Here is a 27,613-nt window from a genome sequence, read left to right as displayed (position 1 = left end):
AAGTACCAACACAACATGATGCTGCCACCCCCGTGCTTCACGGTTGGGATGGTGTTCTTCGGCTTGCAAGCCTCCCCCATTTTCCTCCAAACATAACGATGGTCATTATGGCCAAACAGTTCTATTTTTATTTCATCAAAACAGAAGACATTTCTCCAAAAATTACGATCTTTGTCCCCAAAGGGTATGATGAATACATTCTTAAGGCACTGTCCTTAACTACCAACCACCCTCATCCTGCAACCTCACCCCCTCCAGAGCCCTGTATGGCTTGTCATGTCACAACAGAGGTGCCGTCTGTGAGAGCAAGGGTGAAGGGTCAGGTTGCCAGTCCCCATCCCCATATGCATACCCTTCTATATATAGAGAGGTAGTTTCCTGTGCCCTGTAATGCGGGGCATTAAAACAGTAAAGGCCAGAGGACAGGAAGAGCCAGCATGAGGCCCAGAGAGCCTGGCGTACTACACATTCCCCCTAGCTGTCAATCATCAGACCAACCCATCATGACATCAGAGTGATACTAACTATAGTATAGTCACTCTAGTATTGTGTCACCACTATATTCTCTCTGGTACGCTGTTGGATCCACTATTATTGAGAAATTATTTGAATGTGCTTAGTTTGTGATGGTGTGGAGTAAAAACATTTGTGTAAAGCTCTTTAATATTCTTAAACAATTATGTTTTTGTAGTTTCACATTTTAGTGATCTTGGAAATGCATTGTTTGAAGATTCAGATCAAAGCACATGGAAATCCTCGGTCCACCAACTTAAAATAATTGGCTAATGTACAGAATTATATAGTTGAGCTGACTAAACTCAACGGTTTACCATGGAGTTGAACGCCGACTAGCATGGACGGACTGGAGCTCTGAATGATTTCAACAAAAAAAGAACATTGTTCTGTGTAATTGCGGGATATTCTTTGGGTGATGAAACAAGTAGTTTTTTATAAAAACATAATTTTATGTGATGTCAGAGCGCCAGTCCGCCCACACTAGTTGCCGCTCAACTCCATCATAAATCGTGGAGTTGATTTTAATTAGCTACCTATAGCTATGCATAGAGAGTCCTGCTTCCTCTCCTATATCTGCTAAATCAAATCAAATGTATTTGTCACATACACATGGTTAGCAGGTGTTAATGCAAGTGTTGAGAAATGCTTGTGCTTCTAGTTCCGACCATGCAGTAATAACCAAAGAGTAATCTGACCTAACAATTTCACAGCGACTACAGCAACTACAAGTGTAAAGGAATTAATATGAATATGTACATAAAAATATAGAAATGAGTGATGACCGAACAGCATCGGCAAGATGCAGTAGATGGTATAGAGTACAGTATATACATATGAGATGAGTAATGTAGGGTATGAGAACATTATATAAAGTGGCATTGTTTAAAGTGGCTAGAGATACATTTAATTACATCAAGATGGCAAGATGCAGTAGATGGTATAGCGTACAGTATATACATATGAGATGAGTAATGTAGGGTATGAGAACATTATATAAAGTGGCATTGTTTAAAGTGGCTAGAGATACATTTAATTACATCAAGATGGCAAGATGCAGTAGATGGTATAGCGTACAGTATATACATATGAGATGAGTAATGTGGGGTAAGTAAACATTATATAATATAAAGTGGCTAGTGATAAATTGATTACATAAGTTTTTCCATTATTAAAGTGGCTGGAGTTGAGTCAGTATGCTGGCAGCAGCCACTCAATGTTAGTGATGGCTGTTTAACAGTCTGATGGCCTTGAGATAGAAACTGTTTTTCAGGGTGAACTGGCAGTGACTCGGGTGGTTGTTGTCCCTGATGATCTTTTTGGCCTTCCTGTGACATCGGGTGGTGTAGGTGTCCTGGAGGGCAGGTAGTTTGCCCCCGGTGATGCGTTGTGCAGACCTCACTACCTGCTGCTGTGCCTTCTTCATCACGCTGTCTGTGTGGGGTGGACCATTTCAGTTTGTCCGTGATGTGTACGCCGAGGATCTTAAAACTCTCCACCCTCTCCACTACTGTTCTGTCAATGTAGATAGGGGGCTGCTCCCTCAAATCCATGATCATCTCCTTCGTTTTGTTGACATTGAGTGTGAGGTTATTTTCCTGACACCACACCTCGAGGGCCCTCACCTTCTCCCTGTTGGCCGTCTCGTCGTTGTTGGTAATCAAGTCTACCACTGTAGTGTTGTCTGCAAACTTGATGATTGAGTTGGAGGCGTGCATGGCCACACAATCGTGGATGAACAGGGAGTACAGGAGATGGCTGAGAATGCACCCTTGTAGGGACCCAGTTTTAAGGATCAGCGGGGTGGAGATGTTGTTACCTACCGTCACCACCTGGGGGCGGCCAGTCAGGAAGTCCAGGACCCAGTTGCACAGGGCGGGGTCGAGACCCAGGGTCTTGAGCTTAATGGCGAGTTTGGAGGGTACTATGGTGTTAAATGCTGTGCATAGTCGATAGTCGATGAACACCATTCTTACATAGGTATTCCTCTTGTCCAGATGGGTTAGGGCAGTGTGCAGTGTGATGGCGATTGCGTCGTCTGTGGACCTATTGGGGCGGTAAGCAAATTGGAGTGGGTCTAGGGTGTCAGGTAGGGTGGAGGTGATATAGTCCTTGACTAGTCTCTCAAAGCACTTCATGATGACGGAAGTGAGTGCTACATTTAGACATTTAGCTCAGTTACCTTAGCTTTCTTGGGAACAGGAACAATGGTGGTCCTCTGGAAGCATGTGGGGACAGCAGACTGGGATAAGGATTGATTGAATATGTCTGTAAACATACCAACCAGCTGGTCTGCGCATGCTCTGAGGACGCGGCCGGGGATGCCTTCTGGGCCTGTAGCCTTGTGAGGGATAACACGTTTAAATGTTTTACTCACGTTGGCTGGGGCTGGTTTTTCTTTTGTAGTCCGTGATTGACTGTAGACCCTGCCACATACCTCTCGTGTCTGAGCCGTTGAATTGCGACTCCACTTTGTCTCTGTACTGACACTTAGCTTGTTTGATTGCCTTGCGGAAGGAATAGCTACACTGTTTGTATTCGGTCATGTTTCCGGTCACCTTGCCCTGATTAAAAGCAGTGGTTCGCAAGTTCAGTTTTGCGCAAATGCTGCCATCAATCCACGGTATCTGGTTGGGGAATGTTTTAATAGATGCTGTGGGTACAACATCACAGATGCACTTGCTAATAAACTAGCACACCGAATCTGCGTATTCGTCAATGTTGTTGCTCGCCGCAATGCGGAACATATCCCAGTCCACGTGATCGAAGCAATCTTGAAGCGTGGAATCAGATTGGTCGGACCAGCGTTGAACAGACCTGAGTGCGGGAGCTTCCTGTTTTAGTTTCTGTCTATAGGCTGGACGCAACAAAACTGAGTCGTGGTCAGCTTTTCCGAAGGGAGGGCGGGGGAGGGCCTTAAATGCGTTGTGGAAGTTAGAATAACAGTGGTCTAGGGTTTTGCCAGTCCTGGTAGCACAATCGATATGCTGATAGAATTTGGGATGCCTTGTTTTCAGATTAACCTGGGTGTGTGTATGTGTGTGGCTATGCGTGCGTGCGTGATACAGTCACTCCACCGACATGTCATGATTTGAAGATGTGAACTGCAGTTGGTGTTTCGTGAGAAAATGATCTCCTGCTTAGCTGTGAGGATCGTCTCTATGCTCTCCAGGTCTTGACAGGTACGCACCACACCACGCCATCCAGTGCCAGGTAACATTATGTTTAGGGACTTTGTTCCCTTTGATGGGCTGCTTTGCTCAAAGGCCATCGCCTTCAGGAAGTGCCTCAGGGAATGTATGTGTGTGTGTACCCAAAAGCCCTAACCTGGGAATACCTGGAAAAACCAGTTGTTCAGTGAGTCAGTCAATCATTCAGTCAGTCAGTGTGACCGGAATCACTGTGTGTACTTCTATGTACATGTTCAGTCACATTTTGGACGTTAACCAAAAGAGCATAATGTGGCAGACAGAGACATGTCATACAACTCTGGGGGTGTGACAATGTGTTAATTGCTATTTGTATTGGACAACTGCTGCATTTCAGGGACTAGATGTCCCAACCTTTGTAGTTAAAGGACAGCCATATGTTTGTGAATGGCTCCTTCTTAGTCATCTGGCTGATAATTGTCATGAAAACACACACACACACACACAGTATGTCAGATGGTTAAAGTGGAACTGGTCTAACCGAGGAGTTGGAAGTATACTTATGTAAATATGTCACTGTGTGACCTGACCACTGTTTGAACACTGTGTGAAAAACTACTACAAACTGTCGAGAAATTAAGAAAGACATTGTTAGAAGGAAGTAGAGAAAATAGTAATTTATTAATAACTTATCATTTCTTTACATTCGTAAGACAGGAGTGTGGACTTGAGGAGTGGTGAGGGTTGAATCCAAGATGGCTTCTCCCACCGACAGTTCTTCTCTCAGGAATGAGAGAAAGCCAAATCCACCCATAATTTTTATTATTTTCTAAAACAACAAAAAACTGCATTTCACAGAATTTCCCTGAAGAGGCAAGGCCTCCTTTTTTGTTAACATCTCCCAGACTTTGTAAGCCTTGAACACAGATAAGCATTCACTTACATTAACCCTAATTGTTCCCCACTAAACACCAACAGAAAGTAGCCATCTTAAATTGGCTTCATTAAAGGTATTTCCACCAAACTTAACAAATTACAACTCACGTTTCTTAACATAGGCATGCACTGACAGTTTCAGTGATTTGTTGTAGAATTATTTTTGCTATGGTTCAATTCGGGTAGAATTGTGATAGAAGGTGAAAGCATAGCTCGGGGAAAGCCCTTTGAGGGTTAATGCACAATAACACATCTATGTACAGCACTAAGGCATACAACCTGACTGATTTGTGTGAGGGTGGGGGCAAAAAACGTCTGTCGGCTGAAATTACATTTAGAGCAAATATGATATATATTACACATATACACAATTTTACGATTCTTGGAAAACCTCCTACATTTTTTGGCATAATAAACTTAGATACTGATCAATATACAGTTGGTTGGCTTACATAAAATAAGATTAAAAAAATAATAATCAGTACCCACTTGTTGCAAAGGGTATATACTAGACAAGAACAAGGCTTTACTGTATTGTCTTTTATATTAAGATATATACACTTGTGTAAATGATTAAAATGACTCCACACATGTAAAATCGAGTTCAATACAATGTGCCGTCTAACCGGGGATGTTTCAACCCCAAACAGGCAAGTCTTCGCAGAAGACAAGTAATATGCACCCCAAAAAATTATGACGGTGCAAGTGCTAGCCCAAAAAACAAAAAAGTATTTAGAATCATATATATGTTCAGATACAACAATCATGTCTCTTTGGCACACCAGCCTTTCGTCGTGAAGCTAAACGTACACATGACCATCAGATCACTTAACGTCTCTTTCAAAACATTGACATAATTTTTTTTAGGCAAAAACCTCATCAAGTCCAATAGCAATATATGGTTCTAGAAAGTTAATGTGCTTTGTCTTTCTTTCGCTTCCCCCTCTTTTCTCTCTCTTTCTTTATTTGTCCCCATTTTTGCAGCAGCTGCTTGTGAGCCCTCGGGCAGATCGACCACGTGCCCACTTCAGAGTCCATGCTTGGCAGCTGTCACCTCAAGCCAACTGTGTCAACAACGGCATGATGTCACCGTGTCACAACAGGTGATGGAAATAAAGTAGAGAAACATTTCAGCGTTTCATGAGGTTTCATTACACCTCTGAGCCAGTAAGGGGGTGATGGTGGCGCTGCCTCACGTGGACTCCAGAGGGTCCAGCTGGAAGACGTTGTGGTTGGTGGGGGTGGTGAAGTACAGAGGTTGTGTGGGGGTCACCACCCGGTTATCACAGGGGCTCTTCAGGCCCAGGGTGCGCTCAAAGTCCAGGAGTTGGCCCATGAAGTTGAAGTTGGGCGAGATGTTGGACTTCTTCATCTTGACGATGTCGTAGGCGTCGTTCATGGACAGGTTGAGCTTCTGCATGAGGTAGGCTACGGTTACCGTCACGGAGCGGCTGATGCCGGCCAGACAGTGGACCAGGACGCCACATTTTTGACCGCGAGCTTCATCTGAGAAGGACAGGAACAAAGAGGAAGAACAAGTTACATACTTTTGTCAGATATTCATCATTTGTATTTAGAGAAAACACAGCGACACAAAACAGATAGATATTCTGAAAATGAGAAATGCCTACTGTGAAGAGACTAGTGTAAGGGAAACAACAGTCACATTCAAGAAGTAGACTACACTACAGTTAATGCTGTAGTGCTAAATGCTAATCGGTTGTAGTCAACATTGACTGGACCATTTCCACATTTAAGCAGCAGAAGTCTGAAATGATCGTAACAGTCTCCTGCACACGTCAATCAACAAATGGCTGCGGTCTGGTACTCTACGCATAAACAGAGCCGACATTCTTTCATTTGGTCAAGAGTACCACAACTTGGAAATGTACTATTAACGCTCTATCAAGTCATTCTTCAGCCGGCCCGGTTACTTGACAATGGTGCCATTTGGGCGTGTAAACGTAGGAGTCATGAGGGCACCCTGTCAGGGCTTACAGGATGTCAACAGAGCCTGTAAATGGCTCTCTTTGTGAAAGGAAAACATCACTGCACTGTCCTAGATTACTTTCAATGGCCGTTTCCTTCCTGTTGTGTTCAAATTACCCCCTCCCTCCCCCTCTACAATTTCCACACAGGCCTTTGTATTACAATTACACAAGGCTGGGGGTAAGCTAGGCTGCAGACAAAAAAGCAGACAGGAAGTATTCCATTGAAGTTTAATCATTGTAATTGGGAGCAGTTTATAGTACGGACCATACAGCTAGAATAGTATTTCTCTGCTTGGCACAACAGCATGAATCTTGTTCCCTCTGTAAATCCCTCCTTAACTGACTTAATAAGAAAGTACCCAAGGACACCTATTATCCAAATTGCACAACAATAACTAAATAACTTCCTGGTGATATGAAGATATCTTACTAATAAGATGTCTGTGCTGTGGGCCTATGGCTTTCTTTCACTTGCTAGGCCAATCACTGTTATATAGGCGTAAATATACAACTACATTTATTACCCTCAATTCATTCTGTGGTGATGTAAAAATAAGTCTGCTTTATATATATATTAACCCTGCACCTTAAAATTAATTGTTGTGTGTAAAATTTAATTTGAGAGCTATCAGTGTGCTTGAATAGAAGGTATTGTGCTTACCTATGAAGCCAATGGCCTCTGGGAAGAACTGTGACAGATTCTGGCTCCAGTGATCTGAGATGGGGATCTGCTTGTACTTGAATTCCCCTGCGTTCTCGAACATGTTGGGCAGGTTGGGAGTCACGTTCAGAATGTACTTGATGCCAAACTCTTCAAGAATATCCAGGTTGGTGGAATCCTTGGCGCAGCCCAGGTAGAGGTGCGGGAGGATCTCCACTGGGAAGGAGGGCTGGGGGTTGGAGAGGGGACTGCCGTCTGAGTCTGTGGCGCTGCTCGGGTCTCGGTCGATGTCGGACTCGATATCCGAGGAGTCTGAGCTTATCCGCAGCCCCCCGAGGCCGAGCACCTGGGCCGTAGGAGAACTGCTGTTGAAAGAGCCGACCAGATTGGTCTCGCACTGGGCAGGGAACTCGGCTTGGAATTTGCTGAAACCACCTGTAAGATGAATTAAATAATAGTGTTAGACAAATCCATTGATTAAAAACAGGCCTCGGCTACTCTATGTTGTGACCTAATACACCCGCATTATCCTATGCGTTTTTGCGCAAAATGCACCCAAAATATCACTTATTCATTATTATTCAACAAATTTGGCCTACATTTTAGTGTGAAATGTGTGCTTCTGGAAAGAATAACAAAACTCACCCTCAAGGTAAAAAGCCTTGTAGCCCTCGTCTTTCATCCTCTTCAGGAGCAAGCCCAGCACCGAGCCCCCGTTGACATTTTCGTTCCATTCCCTGCTGTACTCGTCATATAGCACAATGGTATCCGTCTTGCACCTCCGCGCAAATCTCTCCCGGTCCTCACCGTTTGAGAGCAAGGACTTGATGGAAAGATTTCCCTTCTTCAGCCGCCGGAGCATCAGGCTCGGGATGGCCACGTTAATCGCCGTTTCAACGTGCGAGGACTCGTATAGCTCCTGCGCTCTGCAGTCCATTACCAACAGGCAGTCTTTGCGCGTCTTGAGGTGCTCCTGCAGCCACTCCACGGTCTTGCTGATAGCCATTACCGATTCGAACTGAACGGGCTTGAGCTTGTCAAGCATTTAGCAACAAAAAACAATTGTCACTTCACTGCGGGAAAATGATGTGCTTGGTCCCTTTTAGGCTACCGCAAAAAAAAAACGTCCACAACAACAGAACGTTATGAGGACTGGATCATTGAAGAAACGGCAACGCAGACCGATCGAGATAAAATATATTCTGGAATAATTTAAGAAATTAAAAATGATATATTGTTTTTCTCACGACCTTGGCTGTTTTGTAGGCCTAGTTTGAAACGAAATCAACAAAACAAGATTGTTTCTTAAATATCCGACTGTAGCTTGCCTATAGGCCTACACTAGCAGTAACACTCATTCATGCAGCTGCGTGAAGAATGTCCCATGTATTTATCAATGACTCACTGGCCAGCACAGACGTTGTCTTCGTGTTATATAACTGCCGCTTTCGCATAGAAAATATTATTCTTCTGTAAAAATCTAAATAAGAGGGATTGATTGCAGTTCAGTTACAGATGCAAAGCACTTGAATTTCCAATAATGTATTCTGTTGTCGTCTATTCCCAACGTTCTCGTTGTGAATAAGCTTATTTTGGTCTTGTCGACACTGGTTCGTCGATGTGCTCTCTGCAGCGCCAAACTAGTGAATGGTTACAAACCCGAGGCGTTTCAATGGATACATTATATCGGCCAGCCAATCAGAGGGTGCCGAGCAGTCGTCGCCCTGGAAACGGGGCCGGGTGGAACGGACTGTGGTGATGAATTGTTAATAACTTTGTCATTCACAAAAAAAAAAAAGCAAAGAATTTCCGCTCCGGATAAAGTGAGTTCAAACAAACAGAAGTGGCACTGCAGGGGAAGGAAGGAGAGGGCTTTTACTTTAGTGCGTAGAGGGGGATCCTACCTTGTGCTCAGATTTCTTAATGCCAAAGTTGCGCTATGACAAGTTTATTGCACGGTGAGGCAGAGTTTTAGAGACAATTTATTTGGGGACAGGAGGCACGATTGAATTTTGGAACCCCAGTGAATGTATTTATTTTTCATTGTTGTAATTTTTGTCAATTAAATAAACAATTTTTATGATTCCATAAAATGTTAAAGGATGTAATTATTTAATTAATATATTGCAATTAATTTGGTCTTCTAATTGAACATGCTTTATAAAGTAGATTCCAATGTAGGCGTATTGGGCGCGAAAGGCTGTTCATAATGCATGCTTAATTCCAGTATCCGTACCAAAAGTGCACCTGCAGTAGGTAGGCCTATAATGCTAGCCTAGGCTACACAGGGTGCGTTTACACAGGCAGCCCAATTCTGATATTTTTCCCAAATAATTGGTCTTTTGACCAATCACATCATATATTTTCACATAAGCTCTTTTTCAGAGCTGATCTGATTAGTCAACAGACCAATTAGTAAAACAAATCAGAATTGGGCTGCCCGTGTAAATTCAGCCACAGAGGATTAATACATATGTTGGTTTTCTGAAACAGAAGTGCGTGGGTTGGATGCTATAGCACCTCTCGTCTGGGTCTATTTTTATCCGTTCGTTACACTACTCTTTCGGCTCCAAAGCTTTGTGTGGGTGCAATTTCCATTTTATCATGAAAATCTCTATTTTTCTCTCGATCTCTTTCTCTGATAAAACAAACATACAATTAAAAGACTACATTAAAACCACACAATTGCACTACAGTCAACCGCATCTACAGCATTATAACATACACATGTGGTTTTGAGTCCGTCATAACGAAACCAACGTTTACTGTGTCATCAAAAGCAACTGTTCGATCCGTTGGACCCGCTAATGGCCGTGCTAAATCTAAATTATGTCCCATTAATAAACACTAGAAGGCCAATCGGCGGTGGAATCTGCCAATCAGCTGTGGAATCGGGCATTCCAACGGACTTTCCTACACATAATTACCTCAATGAATACATATTTCTTTGCAACTTAATACGGAATTTTAACTTCCACGCTTCCACATCCAAGTTTGTGTAGGCCTAAATACATTGCCAATAACATTGCACAAATGAATGTGGCGACTCCAATTAACCATATTTGATCATCTAAAATCCTCCCAACTAATCCAAAAATGGAACAACAAAACAGACGCCATATGCAGGGAGGGGATTCTAATATCTAAGAATGTTTCTATATTAACTATACAACATATACATTTTTTTTGTAAGTGAACAATAGAGGGAGAGTTCCCTAAATTCAAACATAAATAAAAACATTTTGACTTGTTAAATGTTGACTTAGGTTGTTAAAAAGCCTTCATAACAATGTCATTACAAAACATAACATGCCAGGTTATGGTGACAATAGTGATAATCTTTTGCCTTAGCTGTCTGTGTCTGGTATACAGAATTTAACAAAATAATCCTATTTTTAGAGTAAATAGTGCACAGGGCTACACACACACACACACACACACACACACACACACACACACACACACACACACACACACACACACACACACACACACACACACACACACACACACACACACACACACACAGGATCCTCTCAGGCAGAGGCATGTGTGTACATTTTCAGAGCAGTTAACATATGAAATGTGAAGCAGCAGACCTTTGCCCTTCCCCCTGTCACATTCAAATAGTCCCCTAGTAGACAGTGCTCTGGCTGAATGGAGCCAAGCTATTTCCTTTCAGGTTCAAATACATTCTCTCTTTCAGGAACAAATGCCCCCTGGCCCCTTTCCTCCATCCACCCTCTCTCCCTTCCCTCTTTCTCTATAGCCTCTATATCACAAACGGCTTTCTCCCTCCCTATTTCCCTCCCTCCCTCCCGTTAATCTACTTGCCCTCCTTGTTTCTCAGCCACTGGGTGCTTGTTGACTAACCAGGAAATCCTTTGTTCGTTCACAAAAGCTCCCTGTATCTAGGAGTTGTGGGGTTTGGACTGGAGCTGTGCCGCTGTACAGATGGGGTTGGGGAGGGAGGGTCTGTGTCTGTGTGTGTGTGTGTGTGTTTGTGTGTGTGTGTCTGTGTGTGTGTGTGATAATGTGTGTGTGATAATGTGTGTGTGTCTGTGTGTGTGATAATGTGTGTTTGTGTGTGTGATAATGTGTGTGTGTCTGTGTGTGTGTCTGTGTGTGTGATAATGTGTGTGTGTCTGTGTGTGTGATAATGTGTGTTGGCTGAACAGTGCAGCAGCTTATCTTTAATTATGAGCTGTTCCTGATATTTAACTTCTTGTAAGTTCCTTTGGTGGGCCACTAATGGAGAGAAAGTTCCAGACACCCCAGACAACACAGAGACCTGTCAGACTACTGTCACTGGTTGATAACAGCAGAGACCTGTCAGACTACTGTCACTGGTTGATAACCACAGAGACCTGTCAGACTACTGTCACTGGTTGATAACAACAGAGACCTGTCAGACTACTGTCACTGGTTGATAACAGAGACCTGTCAGACTTCTATCACTGGTTGATAACAACAGAGACCTGTCAGACTTCTGTCACTGGTTGATAACAACAGAGACCTGTCAGACTACTGTCACTGGTTGATAACAGAGACCTGTCAGACTTCTGTCACTGGTTGATAACAACAGAGACCTGTCAAACTACTGTCACTGGTTGATAACAGAGACCTGTCAGACTATTGTCACTGGTTGATAACAACAGTGACCTGTCAGACTACTGTCACTAGTTAATAACAACAGAGACCTGTCAGACTACTGTCACTGGTTGATAACAACTGCAGTCTATCTCCTGTTTTAACAACAATGATGTAATCTGCAGTAGCCTACCCAAATAGACAGACACACATGGGCGTGCAAACACATACACACACAAATATGTACGTTACTCTCATACAAACAGAAAAATCCTCAAAAAGTTCTACAGCTGCACCATCGAGAGCATCCTGACTGGTTGCATCACCTCCTGGTATGGAAACTGCTCGGCCTCCGACCACAAGGACACTACAGAGGACAGTGCGTACGGCCCAGTACATCACTGGGACAAGCTCCTTGCCATCCAGGACCTCTATACCAGGCGGTGTCAGAGGAAGGCCATAAACATTGCCAAAGACTCCAGCCACCCTAGTCATAGACTGTTCTCTCTGCTACGGCATGGCAAGCGGTACCGAAGGGCCAAGTAAAAGTCCAAAAGGCTTCTTACCAGCTTCTACCCCCAAGCAATAAGGTTGCTGAACAGCTGATCAAATGGCTACCCAGACTATTTTACGCTGCTGCTATTCGCTGTTTATGATCTATGCATAGTCACTTTACCCCTATCTACATGTACATATTATCTCAATTACCTCGACGAACCTGTGCCCACGCACATCGACTCTGTACCGATACCACTTGTATATAGCCTTCTTGTTCTTTTTTTATTGTTGCTCTTTTATTTTTTACTTTAGTTTATTTAGTAAATATTTTTCTTATTTTTCTTAAAACTACATTGTTGGGCTTGTAGGCATTTCACAGTAAGGTCTACCTACACCCTACCTACACCCTGTTGTGACAAATACAAATTTGATTGGATTTTGATTTGATAATATGCACTTACTTCAGTGACAACTCATACATTTCAGATAACAGTATCTATGACCCAAGCAAGGTGAATAGGGCACCCTTTTCCATGTGCCCAAATGAGCAGCAGGTTAAATTCCAGTTGGAGCCTGAGATGCTGGTGATGGGACTGAGATCAAGGCTCTGATTGATAGTGGAGGCCCGTCTGCTGCGGGCTCTCTCCACACCTATTCAAATGGAAATACAGGGGCCTTCACATTGACAACAGGAACAACATGGGGTCTGGAGAACCACAGGGCAGCACACACACCAGACACACTTCCTGTAATGGGATGGAATGAGGATCTGTCCCCCTGACAATCTCACACACACGCACACACCACTCTGCTTTCCTGCGGCTCTAAGGCAGAGGTGGGGTGACCAATGCGGTTTTGTGAGAGGCCACACACACACACACCCTAGTCTAGGCACTCCGGAGACAATGGCGTCTCTACTCTTATCAGTTGGCCCCATCACCCTGTCTCTGCACTGCGTCGGGGCCGTCTGTTGTTGCGCCGGTGTGTGTGTGTGTGTGTACATGTGTAAAACAGGAGCATAGCTCTCACAAAGACCCAGTAGGTCAAGGGTCATGCACGATGGGGGTGGGCCAGTACGAGTGTGTGTATGCGTTGGTTGTGTGTGTATGTGCGGAGAAAAAGAGCAAGATTTCCTCTTTGCTGGGTGTCCACATCCTCTTCCTTTGATCCACTTCTGTCAGTCTCACTGTCCTCCCCGGAATCTAACCTTCATCTCCTTCATCCAGCGTTGAGAAACATCCTCTGTGTGTTCAACACATTTCGCCATAACTTTACATTGCATAGGCATTATTTCAGGGTAACTGGAGGGGAATCATGTAAATATGGGTTAATAACGGAGTATGCAACTTTCAATGTAACAAGTATGTACAGTTGAAGACGGAAGTTTACATACACTCAGGTTGTAGTCATTAAAACTTGTTGTTCAACCACTCCACAAATGTCTTGTTAACAAACTATAGTTTTGGCAAGTCGGTTAGAACATCTACTTTGTGCATGAGAAGGAATTTTTTCCAACAATTGTTTACAGACAGATTATTTCACTTATCACAATTCCAGATTTAAACTCATGTAATGTACTGTGTAGTGTGGTTCCCATTTCTCTTTTGGGGCCATTTTGTTACACAAAAATCTCAGAATGGAATGGTAGAATGGAAAATATATATGTGAAAACTAGCAGCCTAAGCAGGTGGCCATGCCAATGTTATGGTCATAATGCTGGAACTACTGACACTACGATAAACAAAGAACCACTGCAAAAATACGTGTCAAGGTGTGTATGTGTGCATATTTTAATCAAATCAAAATGTGCAGAATACAACAGTTGTAGACCTTACAGTGAAATGCTTGTAGACCTTATAGTGAAATGCTTACTTACAAGCCCTTAACCAACAATGCAGTTAAGAAAAATAAGTGTTAAGAAAGTATTTACAAAAAAAAACTTAAAAAATAAATAAAATACAAAAATAAACCAAAATAGAAAAATTACAAATATTTAAACAGCAACAATAAAATAATAGTAGCGAGGCTATATACAAGGGGTACCGGTAGAGAGTCAAAGTGCGGGGTCACACGTTAGTCAAGGTAATTGGGGTAATATGTACATTACAGTACAGTTCAAAAGTTTGGAGTGACTTAGAAATGTCCTTGTTTTTGAAAGGAAAGCACATTTTCTTGTCCATTAAAATATCATAAAATTGATCAGAAATAAGCTGGAAACGGCAGGTTTCTTTTATGGAATATCTGCGTAGGTGTACAGAGGCCCATTATCAGCAACCATCACTCCTGTGTTCCAATGGCGCGTTGTGTTAGCTAATCCAAGTTCATAATTTAAAAAGGCTAATTGATCATTAGAAAACCCTTTTGCAATTATATTAGCACAGCTGAAAATGGTTGTTCTGATTAAAGAAGCAATAAAACTGTCCTTCTTTAGACTAGTTGAGTATCTGGAGCATCAGCATTTGTGGGTTCGATTACAGGCTCAAAATGGCCAGAAACAAAGCACTTTCTTCTAAAACTCGTCAGTCTCTTCTTGTTCTGAGAAATGAAGGCTATTCTTTGTGAGAAATTGCCAAGAAACTGAAGATCCCGTACAACACTGTGTACTACTCCTTATACAGAAAAGCACAAACTGGCTTTAACCAGAATATAAAGAGGAGTGGGAGGCCCCGGGGCATAACTGAGCAAGAGGACAAGTACATCAGAGTGTCTAGTTTGAGAAACAGACGCCTAACAAGTCCCCAACTGGCAGCATCAGTACCCGCAAAACACCAGTCTCAACATCAACAGTGATGAGGCAACTCTGGGATGCTTGCCTTATAGGCAGAGTTGCAAAGAGGGCTTCCTCTGACACTGCCTGGTATAGAGCTCCTGGATGGCAGGAAGCCTGGCTCCAGTGGTGTACTGGGATGTACGCACTACCCTCTGTAGTGCCTTGCAGTCGGAGGTCTAACAGTTGCCATACCAGGTGGTGATGCAACCAGTCAGGATGCTCTAGATGGTGCAGCTGTAGAACTTTTTGAGGATCTGAGGAACCATGCCAAAACTTTTGTCTCCTGAGGGGGAATAGGTATTGTCTTGCCCTCTTCACAACAGACTTGGTGTGTTTGGACCATGAAAGTTTGTTGGTGATTTGGACACCAAGGAACTTGAAGCTCTCAACCTGCTCCACTACAGCCCTGTCGATGAGAATGGGGGTGTGCTCAGCCAGCCTTTTACTGTAGTCCACAATCATCTCCTTAGTCTTGATCACATGAGGGAGAGGTTGTTATCCTGGCACCACACTGCTAGGTCTCTGACCTCCTCTCTATAGGCTGTCTCATCGTTGTCGGTGATCAGGCCTACTACTGTTGTGTCAGTGGCAAACTTAAAGATGGTGTTGGAGTCGTGCTTGGCCATACAGTCATGGGTGAACAGGGAGTGAAGGAGGGCACTTAGCACGCACCCCTGAGGGGTCCCCGTGTTGAGGATTGGTGTGGCAGATGTGTTGTTACCTACCCTTACCACCTGGAGTTGGAAGTGAAGTGCAGGATCCAGTTGCAGAGGGAGGTGTTTAGTCTCAGGGTCCTTAGCTTAGTGATGAGCTTTGAGGGCACTATGGTGATTAATACAGCAATACAGCAGTTAAAAGATATGTTTTGGACCATTAGGGCACTGCAGAGGGAAACATTGCTACTCAGCGCTCTCTCGTTCTCGCTGGCTTAATAAAAACAGGAAGTGGTGTTGTGTTGAAAGACCTCCCCTGAGAGAAGCTGTAAACAAACAGGCCTGCTGGAACCCTCTACAGCACAGCACCATGCAGAGAAAACAGGAAGTGAGATCTGCCACAGTGGGGAGCGCACCATAGGAATGACGTCTAGGAGTAGTGTGTGTGTCAGCATGTATGACGGTGGAATTTAGGAACAAGTAGTTCCCAAAGCCCCATCAACCTTCTTCTTTGGGCCCATTACAGGAAGTTAAAGGATAAGTAGCATAAAATCAGAGGTGGAAAAAGTATTAAATTGTCATATGAGTAAAAGTAAAGATACCTTAATATAAAATGACTCAAGTAAAAGTAACCCAGTAAAATACTACTTGAGTAAAAGTCTAAAAGTATCAGATTTTAAATGTACTTAAGTACAGTGGTGGAAAAAGTACTCATTTTCATACTTGAGTAAAAGTACAACGTAGAAGTAAATCCTACACATCAAATTCCTTATATTTAGCAAACCAGACAGCAACTATTTCCTTTTTTATAACTTTTTTTTGACAGCCATGGGCACACTCCAACACTCAGACATAATTTACGAAGGAAGCATTTATGTTTAGTGAGTCCACCAGTTCAGAGGCAGTAGGGATGACCAGGGACGTTATCTTGATAAGTGTGTGAATTGGACCATTTTCCTTTACTGCTAAGCATTCAAATTGTAACTAGTACTTTGCGTGTCAGGACAAATGTATGGAGTAAAAAGTACATAATTTTCTTTAGGAATGTAGTGACGTAAAAGTAAAAGTAGTCAAATATATCAATAGTAAAGTACAGATACTCCAAAAAAGTATTTAAGTAGTACTTTAAAGTATTTTTACCAAAGTACTTTACATCACTGCATAAACGAAAACACGTGATTTGCATTCGTATGCGCATCAAACTCCCAATGCAAATTTACACCTCCCTTTTCTATTTTTTGTGTTATTACATAAAAACGAATCAGAATACCGAACTCATGCCGGAAAATGTTTTTGCGGGGTGTGACGTAAAATGGAAGACCCGGCATGCCAGCCTATACCCTATAACGTAAACTCAAACAGAAATAACTTCAAATGTGTAATTTCAAATTAAACCAAATCGTTTGAACTAAGGATGCATGATATATCGGTGAACACATCGGAATCGGCCGATATTAGCTAAAAATGTGATGTCTAATTTAACGGCGATGTTAAAAAACAATGTCAAAGCTACCGTGCATACCTATATAACGTATATGACATAAAGACGCCACGTACATTTTGCACTACACATGTGTAGCGTGGTTCGTTCTGCGTTGTATGATTTACTTAGGACACTGCCACCACTGGAGGTCTGCTTGTTGGATTTTTATTTGCCCTGCACACGAAGAGACAACACACAATATGATAGCCCTTGGCACAGTCACAGCTCTCAGGCACACTAGCTGAAGGTCAGGCAAAAGAGAAAACCAAAAAGAAATAACAGGTGCTGCCTGCGTGCAGACATTCAGTGCACAACAGCACACCATACAAAACAAGTAAAATGATATACAACATAATTCGGGCAAAATAAAAGACATACCTGCACACAAAGCGACAACACACAATATTTTAATCCATGGCGCAGTCACAGCTCTCAGGCACCTGCGCGAGCACATGGAAATTCACTCAAACACTGTCCCAGGTACTCACAAGTTACAATGGGTACCCTAGTTAGCGAGCTCAGTGAAACTTGTTAACATAAATCTTTATATTGTCCACATTGTGACAAAACTTATGGTTGCATAACAGCACATTGTGTAACATTACCACGGTTTTATATTGAAAAATTGCAGAGCCAAGGACAACATACCTCGCTAGCTGAAGGTCAGGAAAAAGAGAACAATAAGGGGGTATGGAAATACAGATGGACCAAATCAAAATATACAAAACTTTTACAATCAAGTGTATTTACAATATAAATATGAAAAAGTGTTTGTATGCCAAAAAATAATATTAGCTATGCAGCTGTAATTAAAAAAATGTAAAACACACTGAATTATTATTATTATTATCAAATTATTAACATCCCCTCCTGACTTGGCCTATTCGAACTGGTCCTTGTGTGCAACTTGGTGCAAAATCTAGGGGAACAACATCACACATGCAACACAGCATTCCTAACCTAGCCCACACAATGTCTGCTGTGTGGATCGAGCAGTCAACAAGTCGAGCAGCCATTTGAAAGAGTACAGTGCCTTGCGAAAGTATTCGGCCCCCTTGAACTTTGCGACCTTTTGCCACATTTCAGGCTTCAAACATAAAGATGTAAAACTACTGTATTTTTTTGTGAAGAATCAACAACAAGTGGGACACAATCATGAAGTGGAACGACATTTATTGGATATTTCAAACCTTTTTAACAAATCAAAAACTGAAAAATTGGGCGTGCAAAATTATTCTTGAACAAATTCTTATAAATTCTTATATACAATGGCAGCCTGGACAATGCCGGGCCACTACTGCCCCACCCTATGGGACTCCCAATCACAGCCGAATGTGATACAGCCTGGATTCGAACCAGGGACTGTACGGACTGTAGTTTTTTTTGGCAAAGAAAATATTGGATATTGGTATCGGCCAAAAATGTCATATTGGTGCATCGTTAGTTTGAACTCATGACTACTGGTTTCAATTTAATTTTCAGCCCAACTTACAAGCAAATACTTTATGAATTTATTGTTACAAATCAGCTTGCAAGCAGGCAGGAATGATTTTCCACTTTAATTTTGAGCTAGCCTGCAGCTGCAGGAGAAGTCAGTGTTGCCTGGAGCAGCCGAGCAAGATCATGCAGCCCCCACATGTGGGGAATCTGATTGGTTGTTTCAATCACACCTCCTCGTGATTGGTGGATTGTTGTTCACTGCCAACACTCGATCTGCATGGCTAGTGGCTAATGTTATTCAGCTCGAGCTAGCTAAAGCAGAGTAGATTCTTCTAATGGCGTTGAGAAATAGTGCATTGTGGGTAGTTTAGAAGATATCTGTAAATACGTTAATAAATATGTAAAAAAACAAAAACATGTTTGTAATTATAGGTAACCAGATTGTTACTAAGTATTTTACACACCAGAATATCTGGGGATCTCATTTTTATCCCAAGAATTTCTCGCAACCCCACCTCATGACAAACATAATGTCACAACCTTAAAATGGGAAAATCTAGATTTTTACATCAATAAATAACCTTCGATTCATAGGATTTTTGGTCTCTTATCAAAATGAAAAGAAACCAATAAATACATTTACTCAATAAAATGTTTTTCAAATGATCTTTCTCAAAAACTTTTGTATATTGTGACACACCTGTACTCTTCATTGTATGATTTTTTGGGGGGCGAGCCCACTGCAGTTCCCCTGTGACCCCACTAAAGTCGCGACCCCGACTTTAAAAACCACTGCTTTAAAGGATGTGTAGATACTGGAGTTGTTTACCCATGTTATGGCATGATGTGTCCTTTCCGCTCTCACACAATACATAGGGAAGCAAATGTGAATTAGACTCATCCAATGTAAACAAACACACCTCACTATTCTCACTGTGTTGTTCACTATTTCCACCCCAACCAGTAGTGTTGTGCAACGTTCTCATTGTTTGTAATATGGAAAGCACTGTCCAGTGTTCTGAACTATTATCACCCAATAGGGTGTGTCTAGTCTAAGTGTTTCACACACACACAAAGGTGCATTGTAACACCCAATCAGGTAGCATTAAACACACGTCACCACAAGAACCCCAACACATTTACCTCACAATCCAACCCAACCTCTAAGGAAATAGCTCCTTATAAAATGGGCCTCCACTTTTTAAAAACATAACAATTGGGCTTCCTCAACATAACAACATATCCTGATGATGATGATGAAGTCTCTGCATAGGTCGCATTCTGGCGCCGTGCTAGAACATCCATGACGGCCGCTCTGTCTATCGAAGCAGTTAGCGCATGCCAGGAAACTAATCAAGACGTACATTTTGTACAAGCTCCGACATGACCTCCTCCACTCCTCCGCAGCTGTTTTCATCCCCCACGCCCTGCCTCCCATGCATCCCTCTCTCCGCTCCTCCCCAAATGGGAGAAGTATGGGAGGAATTTAGTAAACACTGAGCGAGACGGGGGCGTGGGCGGCCCTAGAGCATCGTGGTAATGACCCCCGGAACGGAGCTCGTGATTAGATGAGAGCAGGATGAGGGCCATTAGGTGGTTGTTAGATTGTTGTTAGATCGTTGTGGTTGTTAGGTAGCTGTTGTGTGACTTTGCTATACAGGGAAACCTGTAATTACACTGTAGTGTTATTATGAGCGGCCAGCCAAAACGGCAGATCTAAACACCATGCTGCCGAGGCCTTCCCCTCGCCTTGCCATATCCTCCCCTACGGCAAGCCTGAACATGTCGTAAAGAAGGAGAGAGAGTGCGTGTGTGTTGGGACATGGGGGTTTATTTCGGCAGCATATTTCACATCAAAATCTGCTTGACACAACACGCTTTTGAGGAACAAGACAAGACACTTCACTATGACCACTTCTGCTTGCTTTAGGACAAGTTTTACGAGAACACCCACTCACTTAACTTGTAAAAAACACATATTGCTCAATAGGACTAAAATGCTAACTTCACAAACAGCTTAAAACACCTCCTAGCCACCTTCCTTTCACAAAACATCACATCCCACACAGACAATGCTGTGGTCTAGTTTATTTATGACTGGCCTCACAAGTTGCCTCACAGGCTGATATACTGTATGTAGCTCTTTACTTTGTGGTATAGAAATTAGCAGGTAATAAATGAATCTCAAAAACAAACATCATTAATGAATTGTTATGATTTCTTTACTATTTGACCATTCCATTTCTTAAATAGATACCAGAGAGAACAGTACTGTTAATAGGACTGGGTGAACATCAGGACACTCATATTCAAGTCCATTTGAACACTGGATGTCTTTCCATTGAAGTTCCCAGGAGGTTGAACATAGACCTACATGAAGGTCTCAGACCATTTCAGCGAGGAGCGGTGGTTGGGTGCACAGCGGACCCCCTAAACCCAATCCTCCACACACAGCAGACCAGAGACTCCCAGACCACCCAGGCAGAGATATGGGCCATCCCAGACCCCAGCACAGACCACCACCCACAGCCTCCATTGTTCTCCTTTCTGATTCCTTGGAACAGGTCCAGGATCAGCAGTTCTAACCTCATTACATCCTCCTAAAACGATTCCTATGAGAATGACCTTTGAATCCACCAGAGTCTATGGGAGGAAAATGAACAGACTATAGTCTAAAAGATGGGGGAATGGTGGTAACATAAAATGAAAGAGTCACTACAGATGCTAACTCAATTTTCTAAGTTTTCGGTCAGTAGTGAGGTAACAATCGTATAGTGTCTTTTACATGTTTATTTCGGACTTCCTTGTGTGACTCTGCTAGGTGTTATTGGTGAAATGTTTTTCCACTATAGCAGGCTACAGTTGACAGCTCCAAAGAAGCTGTGCGCGTGTTATATGTGGTTTTTATGTTGTTCATGACACCTTCGTATGACTTCACTTTCTTATCATGTGACTCAGTGTTTGTCATGCATACTGAACAAAAATATGAACGCAACATGTAAAGTGTTGGTCACATTTCTCATGAGCCGAAATAAAAGATCACAGAAAGGATCCATATGCAAAAAAAGCTTATTTCTCTAAAATGTGCACAAATTTGCTTACATCCCTATTAGTAAGCATTTATTATTTTCCAAGAGAATCCATTCACCTGACCATGTGGCATATCAAGAAGCTGATTAAAACTTCTTATGGCTGAGATCCCGTTAACGGGATCAACTTGACAACAGCCAGTGAAAGTGCAGGGCGCCAAATTCAAACAACAGAAATCTCAATTAAAATTCCTCAAACGTACAAGTATTATACACCATTTTAAAGATAAACTTGTTGTTAATCTCACCACTATGTCCGATTTCAAAAAGGCTTTACGATGAAAGCATACCATGCGATTATGATAGGTCAGCACCTAGTCACAGAAAAACACAGCCATTTTTCCAGCCAAAGAGAGGAGTCACAAAAAGCAGAAATAGAGTTAAAATTAATCACTAACCTTTGATGATCTTCATCAGATCACACTCATAGGACTTCATGTTACAAAATACATGTGTGTTTTGTTCGATAAAGTTCATATTTATATCCAAAAATCTCAGTTTACATTGGGGCGTTATGTTTAGTAATGTTTTGCTTCCAAAACATCTGGTGATTTTGCAGAGAGCCACATCAATTTACAGAAATGCTCATCATAAATGGTGATGAAAATACAAGTTAAATTCATGGAATTAAAGATATCCTTCTCCTTAATGCAACCACTGTCAGATTTCAAAAAAGCTTTACAGAAAAAGCACACCATGCAATAATCTGACTACAGCGCTCAGACACAAAAACAAGCCATACAGATACCCGCCATGTTGTGGAGTCAGTAAATGTCAGAAATAGCGTTATAAATATTTACTTACCTTTGATGATCTTCATTAGAATGCACTTCCAGGAATCCCAGATCAACAATAAATGTTTGTTTTGTTCGATAAAGTCTATAATTTATGTCCAAATACCTCCTTTTTGTTTGCGCTTTTAGTTCAAAAATCCAAATTCACAAGGCGCAGGCCAGACGAAAAGTCAAAAAGTTCAATTACAGTTCGTAGAAACATGTCAAACGATGTATAGAATCAATCCTTAGGATGTTTTTAACATAAATCTTCAATAATGTTCCAACCGGACAATTCCTATGTCTTTAGAAAGGAAAAGGAGAGCAGCTAACTCTCACGGGCGCACGCAAAACTGAGCTCCTGGCATTCTGCCAGACACCTTAGTCAAACAGCTCTTATTCTCTCCCCCTTCACAGTAGAAGCCTGAAACAAGGTTCTAAAGACTGTTGACATCTAGTGGAAGCCTTGGGAAGAGCAATATGACCCCAGAGACACTGTATATTGGATAGGCAAAGACTTGAAAACCTACAAACCTCAGATTTCCCCCTTCCTGGTTGGATTCTTTCTCAGGCTTTTGCCTGCCATATGAGTTTTGTTATACTCACAAACATCATTCAAACAGTTTTAGAAACTTCCGATTGTTTTCTATCCAAATATACTAATAATATGCATATCTTAGCTTCTGGGCCTGAGTAGCAGGCAGTTTACTCTTGGCACCTTATTCATCCAAGCTACTCAATACTGCCCCCAGCCATAAGAAGTTAAACAGCATGATCATTACACAGGTACACCTTAAGCTGGGGACAATAAAAGGCCACTCTAAAATGTGCAGTTTTGAGGGAGTGTGCAATTGGCATGCTGACTGCAGGATTGTCCAAGAGAATTTGGCAGTACATCCAACTAGCCTCACAACCGTAGATCATGGGTAACCACGCCAGCCCAGGACCTCCACATCCGTCTTCTTCACCTGCGGGATCATTTGAGGAAGGGGAGGGGGGTGCTGAGGAGTATTTCTTTATTTAATAAAGCCCTTTTGTGGGGAAAAACTCATTCTAATTGGCTGTGCCTGGCTCCTCAGTGGGTGGACCTGGCTCCCAAGTCGATGGGCTTATGCCCTCCAAGGCCCACGCATGAATGCGCCCCTGCCCAGTCATGTAAAATCCATAGATAAGGGCCAAATTAATTCATTTCAATTGAATGATTTCCTTCTATGAACTGTAATTTAGTTAACATTTTTGAAATTGTTGAATGTTGCATTTATATTTTTGTTCCGTAGTAACACACCTTTCTCTGGATTGTACAAATGCAACATCATGCAGTCCCCATTCAGGCCTATTGGGAATTAATCAATGGGCTACTTGCACCAAGTACTTCCAAATAAAAACCTTTCGTTTCTATTCCATAAAGAGTGATTTATTGACCCCCCACCAAAAAAAAGTCTTACTGAATTCCCAATACAAGCTTTAATCATTATTTTGTGTGATTGTCACTGACTAGGACTATGGTGTAGCACACTCCACCCACAAGAAGCACATGTCCACCACATGTGGTTCCCTGCACGCCGCCATTTAAAGTGTACATCATCTCTGGCATTAAAGGCAATGTAAACCATGGAGTTTACTGCCCAGATGGAAGGTAAGCGGACAATAATATGAATGCAGGCCTGTATACACATTACTAGCCATCGCAACACCACTGTCGTGAATTTAGGGTAGACATTGCGTGGTAGACATTTTTAAAACAACCATATGCGTATACAGTATATGGTGAAGAGATTAAGGGGACAACTTTTTGACCGTTTACCTCTCAGCTTTGTGAAAACACAACTCTTACCACTTAAATCAGGCTTCACATTCACCAATTATGGACCAACTGTCATGGACTCTCTGTCAAGTGCGTTCAAGATGGTGCGCACACACACACAAAGATAGAACATACACGCACGCACACATTGGACCAGGTTGTTACTGCAAAATATCAAATAAAGGTTAAAATAACAACCCCCCCCCCCACCCCACCCCACACACACACACACATCAACCTGCCAACCCCAACACAAACCCATTACACCACACACCCTTATTTCCATTCCCACTGGACTGTAAAGCCAAACATAGCTCTTTACTTTGTGGTATAGAAATTAGCAGGTATTAAATTAATCCCAAAAACAAACATCATTAATGAATTATTACAATTTCTTTACTATTTTACAATGCCATTTCTTAAATAGATACCAGAGAGAACAGTACTGTTAATAGGACTGGGTGAACATCAGGACACTCATATTCAAGTCCATTTGAACACTGGATGTCTTTCCATTGAAGTTCCCAGGAGGTTGAACATAGACCTACATGAAGGTCTCAGACCATTTCAGCAAGGAGCGGTGGTTGGGTGCACAGCGGACCCCCTAAACCCAATCCTCCACACACAGCAGACCAGAGACTCCCAGACCACCCAGGCAGAGATATGGGCCATCCCAGACCCCAGCACAGACCACCACCCACAGCCTCCATTGTTCTCCTTTCTGATTCCTTGGAACAGGTCCAGGATCAGCAGTTCTAACCTCATTTCTTCCTCCTAATACGATTCCTATGAGAATGACCTTTGAACCCATCAGAGTCTATGGGAGGAAAATGAACATACTATAGTCTAAAATATGGGGGAATTGTGGTAACATAATATGAAAGAGTCACTACAGATGCTAACTCAATTTTCTGTTTTCGGTCAGTAGTGAGGTAACAATCGTATAGTGTCTTTTACATTTTTATTTCGGACTTCCTTGTGTGTCTCTGCTAGGTGTTATTGGTGAAATGTTGTTCATGACACCTTCGTATGACTTCCCTTTGCTATCATGTGACTCAGTGTTTGTCATACATACTGAACAAAAATATGAACGCAACATGTAAAGTGTTGGTCACATTTCTCATGAGCCGAAATAAAAGATCACAGAAAGGATCCATATGCAAAAAAAGCTTATTTCTCTAAAATGTGCACAAATTTGCTTATATCCCTGTTAGTAAGCATTTATCCTTTGCCAAGATAATCCATTCACCTGACCATGTGGCATATCAAGAAACTGATTAAAACTTCTTATGGCTGAGATCCCGTTAACGGGATCAACTTGACAACAGCCAGTGAAAGTGCAGGGCGCCAATTTCAAACAACAGAAATTTCATAATTAAAATTCCTCAAACATACAAGTATTATACACCATTTTAAAGATAAACTTGTTGTTAATCCCACCACAATGTCCGATTTCAAAAAGGCTTTACGATGAAAGCATACCATACGATTATGATAGGTCAGCAACTAGTCACAGAAAAACAGCCATTTTTCCAGAGTCACAAAAAGCAGAAAGAGTTAAAATTAATCACTAACCTTTGATGATCTTCATCAGATCACACTCATAGGACTTCATGTTACACAATACATGTATGTTTTGTTCGATAAAGTTCATATTTATATCCAAAAATCTCAGTTTACATTGGGCCGTTATGTTCAGTAATATTTTGCTTCCAAAAAATCGGGTGATTTTGCAGAGAACCACATCAATTTAAAGAAATACTCATCATAAATGTTGATGAAAATACAAGTGTTATTCATGGAATTAAAGATATCCTTCTCCTTAATGCAACCGCTGTGTCAGATTTCAAAAAAGCTTTACAGAAAAAGCACACCATGCAATAATCTGAGTACAGCGCTCAGACACAAAAACAAGCCATACAGATACCCGCCATGTTGTGGAGTCAGTAATAGTCAGAAATAGCATTAAAAATAGTCGCTTACCTTTGATGATCTTCATCAGAATGCACTTCCAGGAATCCCAGATCAACAATAAATGTTTGTTTTGTTCGATAAAGTCCATCATTTATGTCCAAACAACTCATTTTTGTTCGCGCGTTTAGGTCACAAATCCAAATTCACGAGGCGCAGGCCAGACGAAAAGTCAAAAAGTTCAATTACAGTTCGTAGAAACATGTCAAACGATGTATAGAATCAATCTTTAGGATGTTTTTAACATAAATCTTCAATAATATTCCAACCGGACAATTCCTATGTCTTTAGAAAGGAAAAGGAGAGCAGCTAACTCTAACGGGCACGCGCGAAACTGAGCTCAAGGCATTCTGCCAGACACCTTAGTCAAACAGCTCTTATTCTCTCCCCCTTCACAGTAGAAGCCTGAAACAAGGTTCTAAAGACTGTTGACATCTAGTGGAAGCCCCAGGAAGTGCAATATGACCCCAGAGACACTGTATATTGGATAGGCAAAGACTTGAAAACCTACAAACCTCAGATTTCCCCCTTCCTGGTTGGATTCTTTCTCAGGTTTTTGTCTGGATTATGAGTTCTGTTATACTCACAGACATCATTCAAACAGTTTTAGAAACTTCAGATTGTTTCCTATCCAAATATACTAATAATATGCATATATTTGCTTCTGGGCCTGAGTAGCAGGCAGTTTACTCTGGGCAACTTATTCATTTAAGCTACTCAATACTGCCCCCAGCCATAAGAAGTTAAACAACATGATCATTACACAGGTACACCTTAAGCTGGGGACAATAAAAGGCCACTCTAAAATGTGCAGTTTTGTCACAACAAATGGCACAAGTTTTGAGGGAGTGTGCAATTGGCATGTTGACTGCAGGATTGTCCAACAGAGCTGCTACCATAAGCCGCCTCCAATGGCATTTTAGAGAATTTGGCAGTACATCCAACTAGCCTCACAACCGTAGATCATGTGTAACCACGCCAGCTCAGGACCTCCACATCCGGCTTCTTCACCTGCGGGATCGTTTGAGGAAGGGGAGGGGGGTACTGAGGAGTATTTTTGTATTTAATAAAGCTCTTTTGTGGGGAAAAGCTCATTCTAATTGGCTGTGCCTGGCTCCTCAGTGGGTGGACCTGGCTCCCAAGTGGGTGGGTATATGCCCTCCCAGGCCCACGCATGGCTGCGCCCCTGCCCAGTCATGTAAAATCCATAGATAAGGGCCAAATTAATTCATTTCAATTGAATGATTTCCTTCTATGAACTGTAATTTAGTTAACATTTTTGAAATTGTTGA

General features: G+C 42.1%; 1 protein-coding gene across 1 annotated transcript; it reads right to left on the bottom strand.

Moving 5' to 3' along the window:
- Nucleotides 1-4,324: 4,324 nt before the first annotated feature.
- On the bottom strand, nt 4,325-11,017 carry LOC139375138 (dual specificity phosphatase 6). Its single transcript, XM_071116634.1, has 3 exons — nt 7,896-11,017; nt 7,251-7,685; nt 4,325-6,104 (listed from the first exon to the last, which is right to left on the bottom strand). Exons 1-3 carry the CDS (start codon nt 8,293-8,295, stop codon nt 5,791-5,793), a joined length of 1,149 nt encoding a protein of 382 aa, XP_070972735.1. The 5' UTR covers nt 8,296-11,017; the 3' UTR covers nt 4,325-5,790.
- Between the last annotated feature and the right edge of the window lie 16,596 nt (nt 11,018-27,613).

Source organism: Oncorhynchus clarkii, chromosome 2 (assembly GCF_045791955.1).
Source record: "Oncorhynchus clarkii lewisi isolate Uvic-CL-2024 chromosome 2, UVic_Ocla_1.0, whole genome shotgun sequence".
Taxonomy (NCBI): Eukaryota; Metazoa; Chordata; class Actinopteri; order Salmoniformes; family Salmonidae; genus Oncorhynchus; species Oncorhynchus clarkii.
The sequence above is the reverse complement of the archived record's forward strand: the minus strand, read 5'-3'. Positions and strand labels throughout refer to the sequence as shown.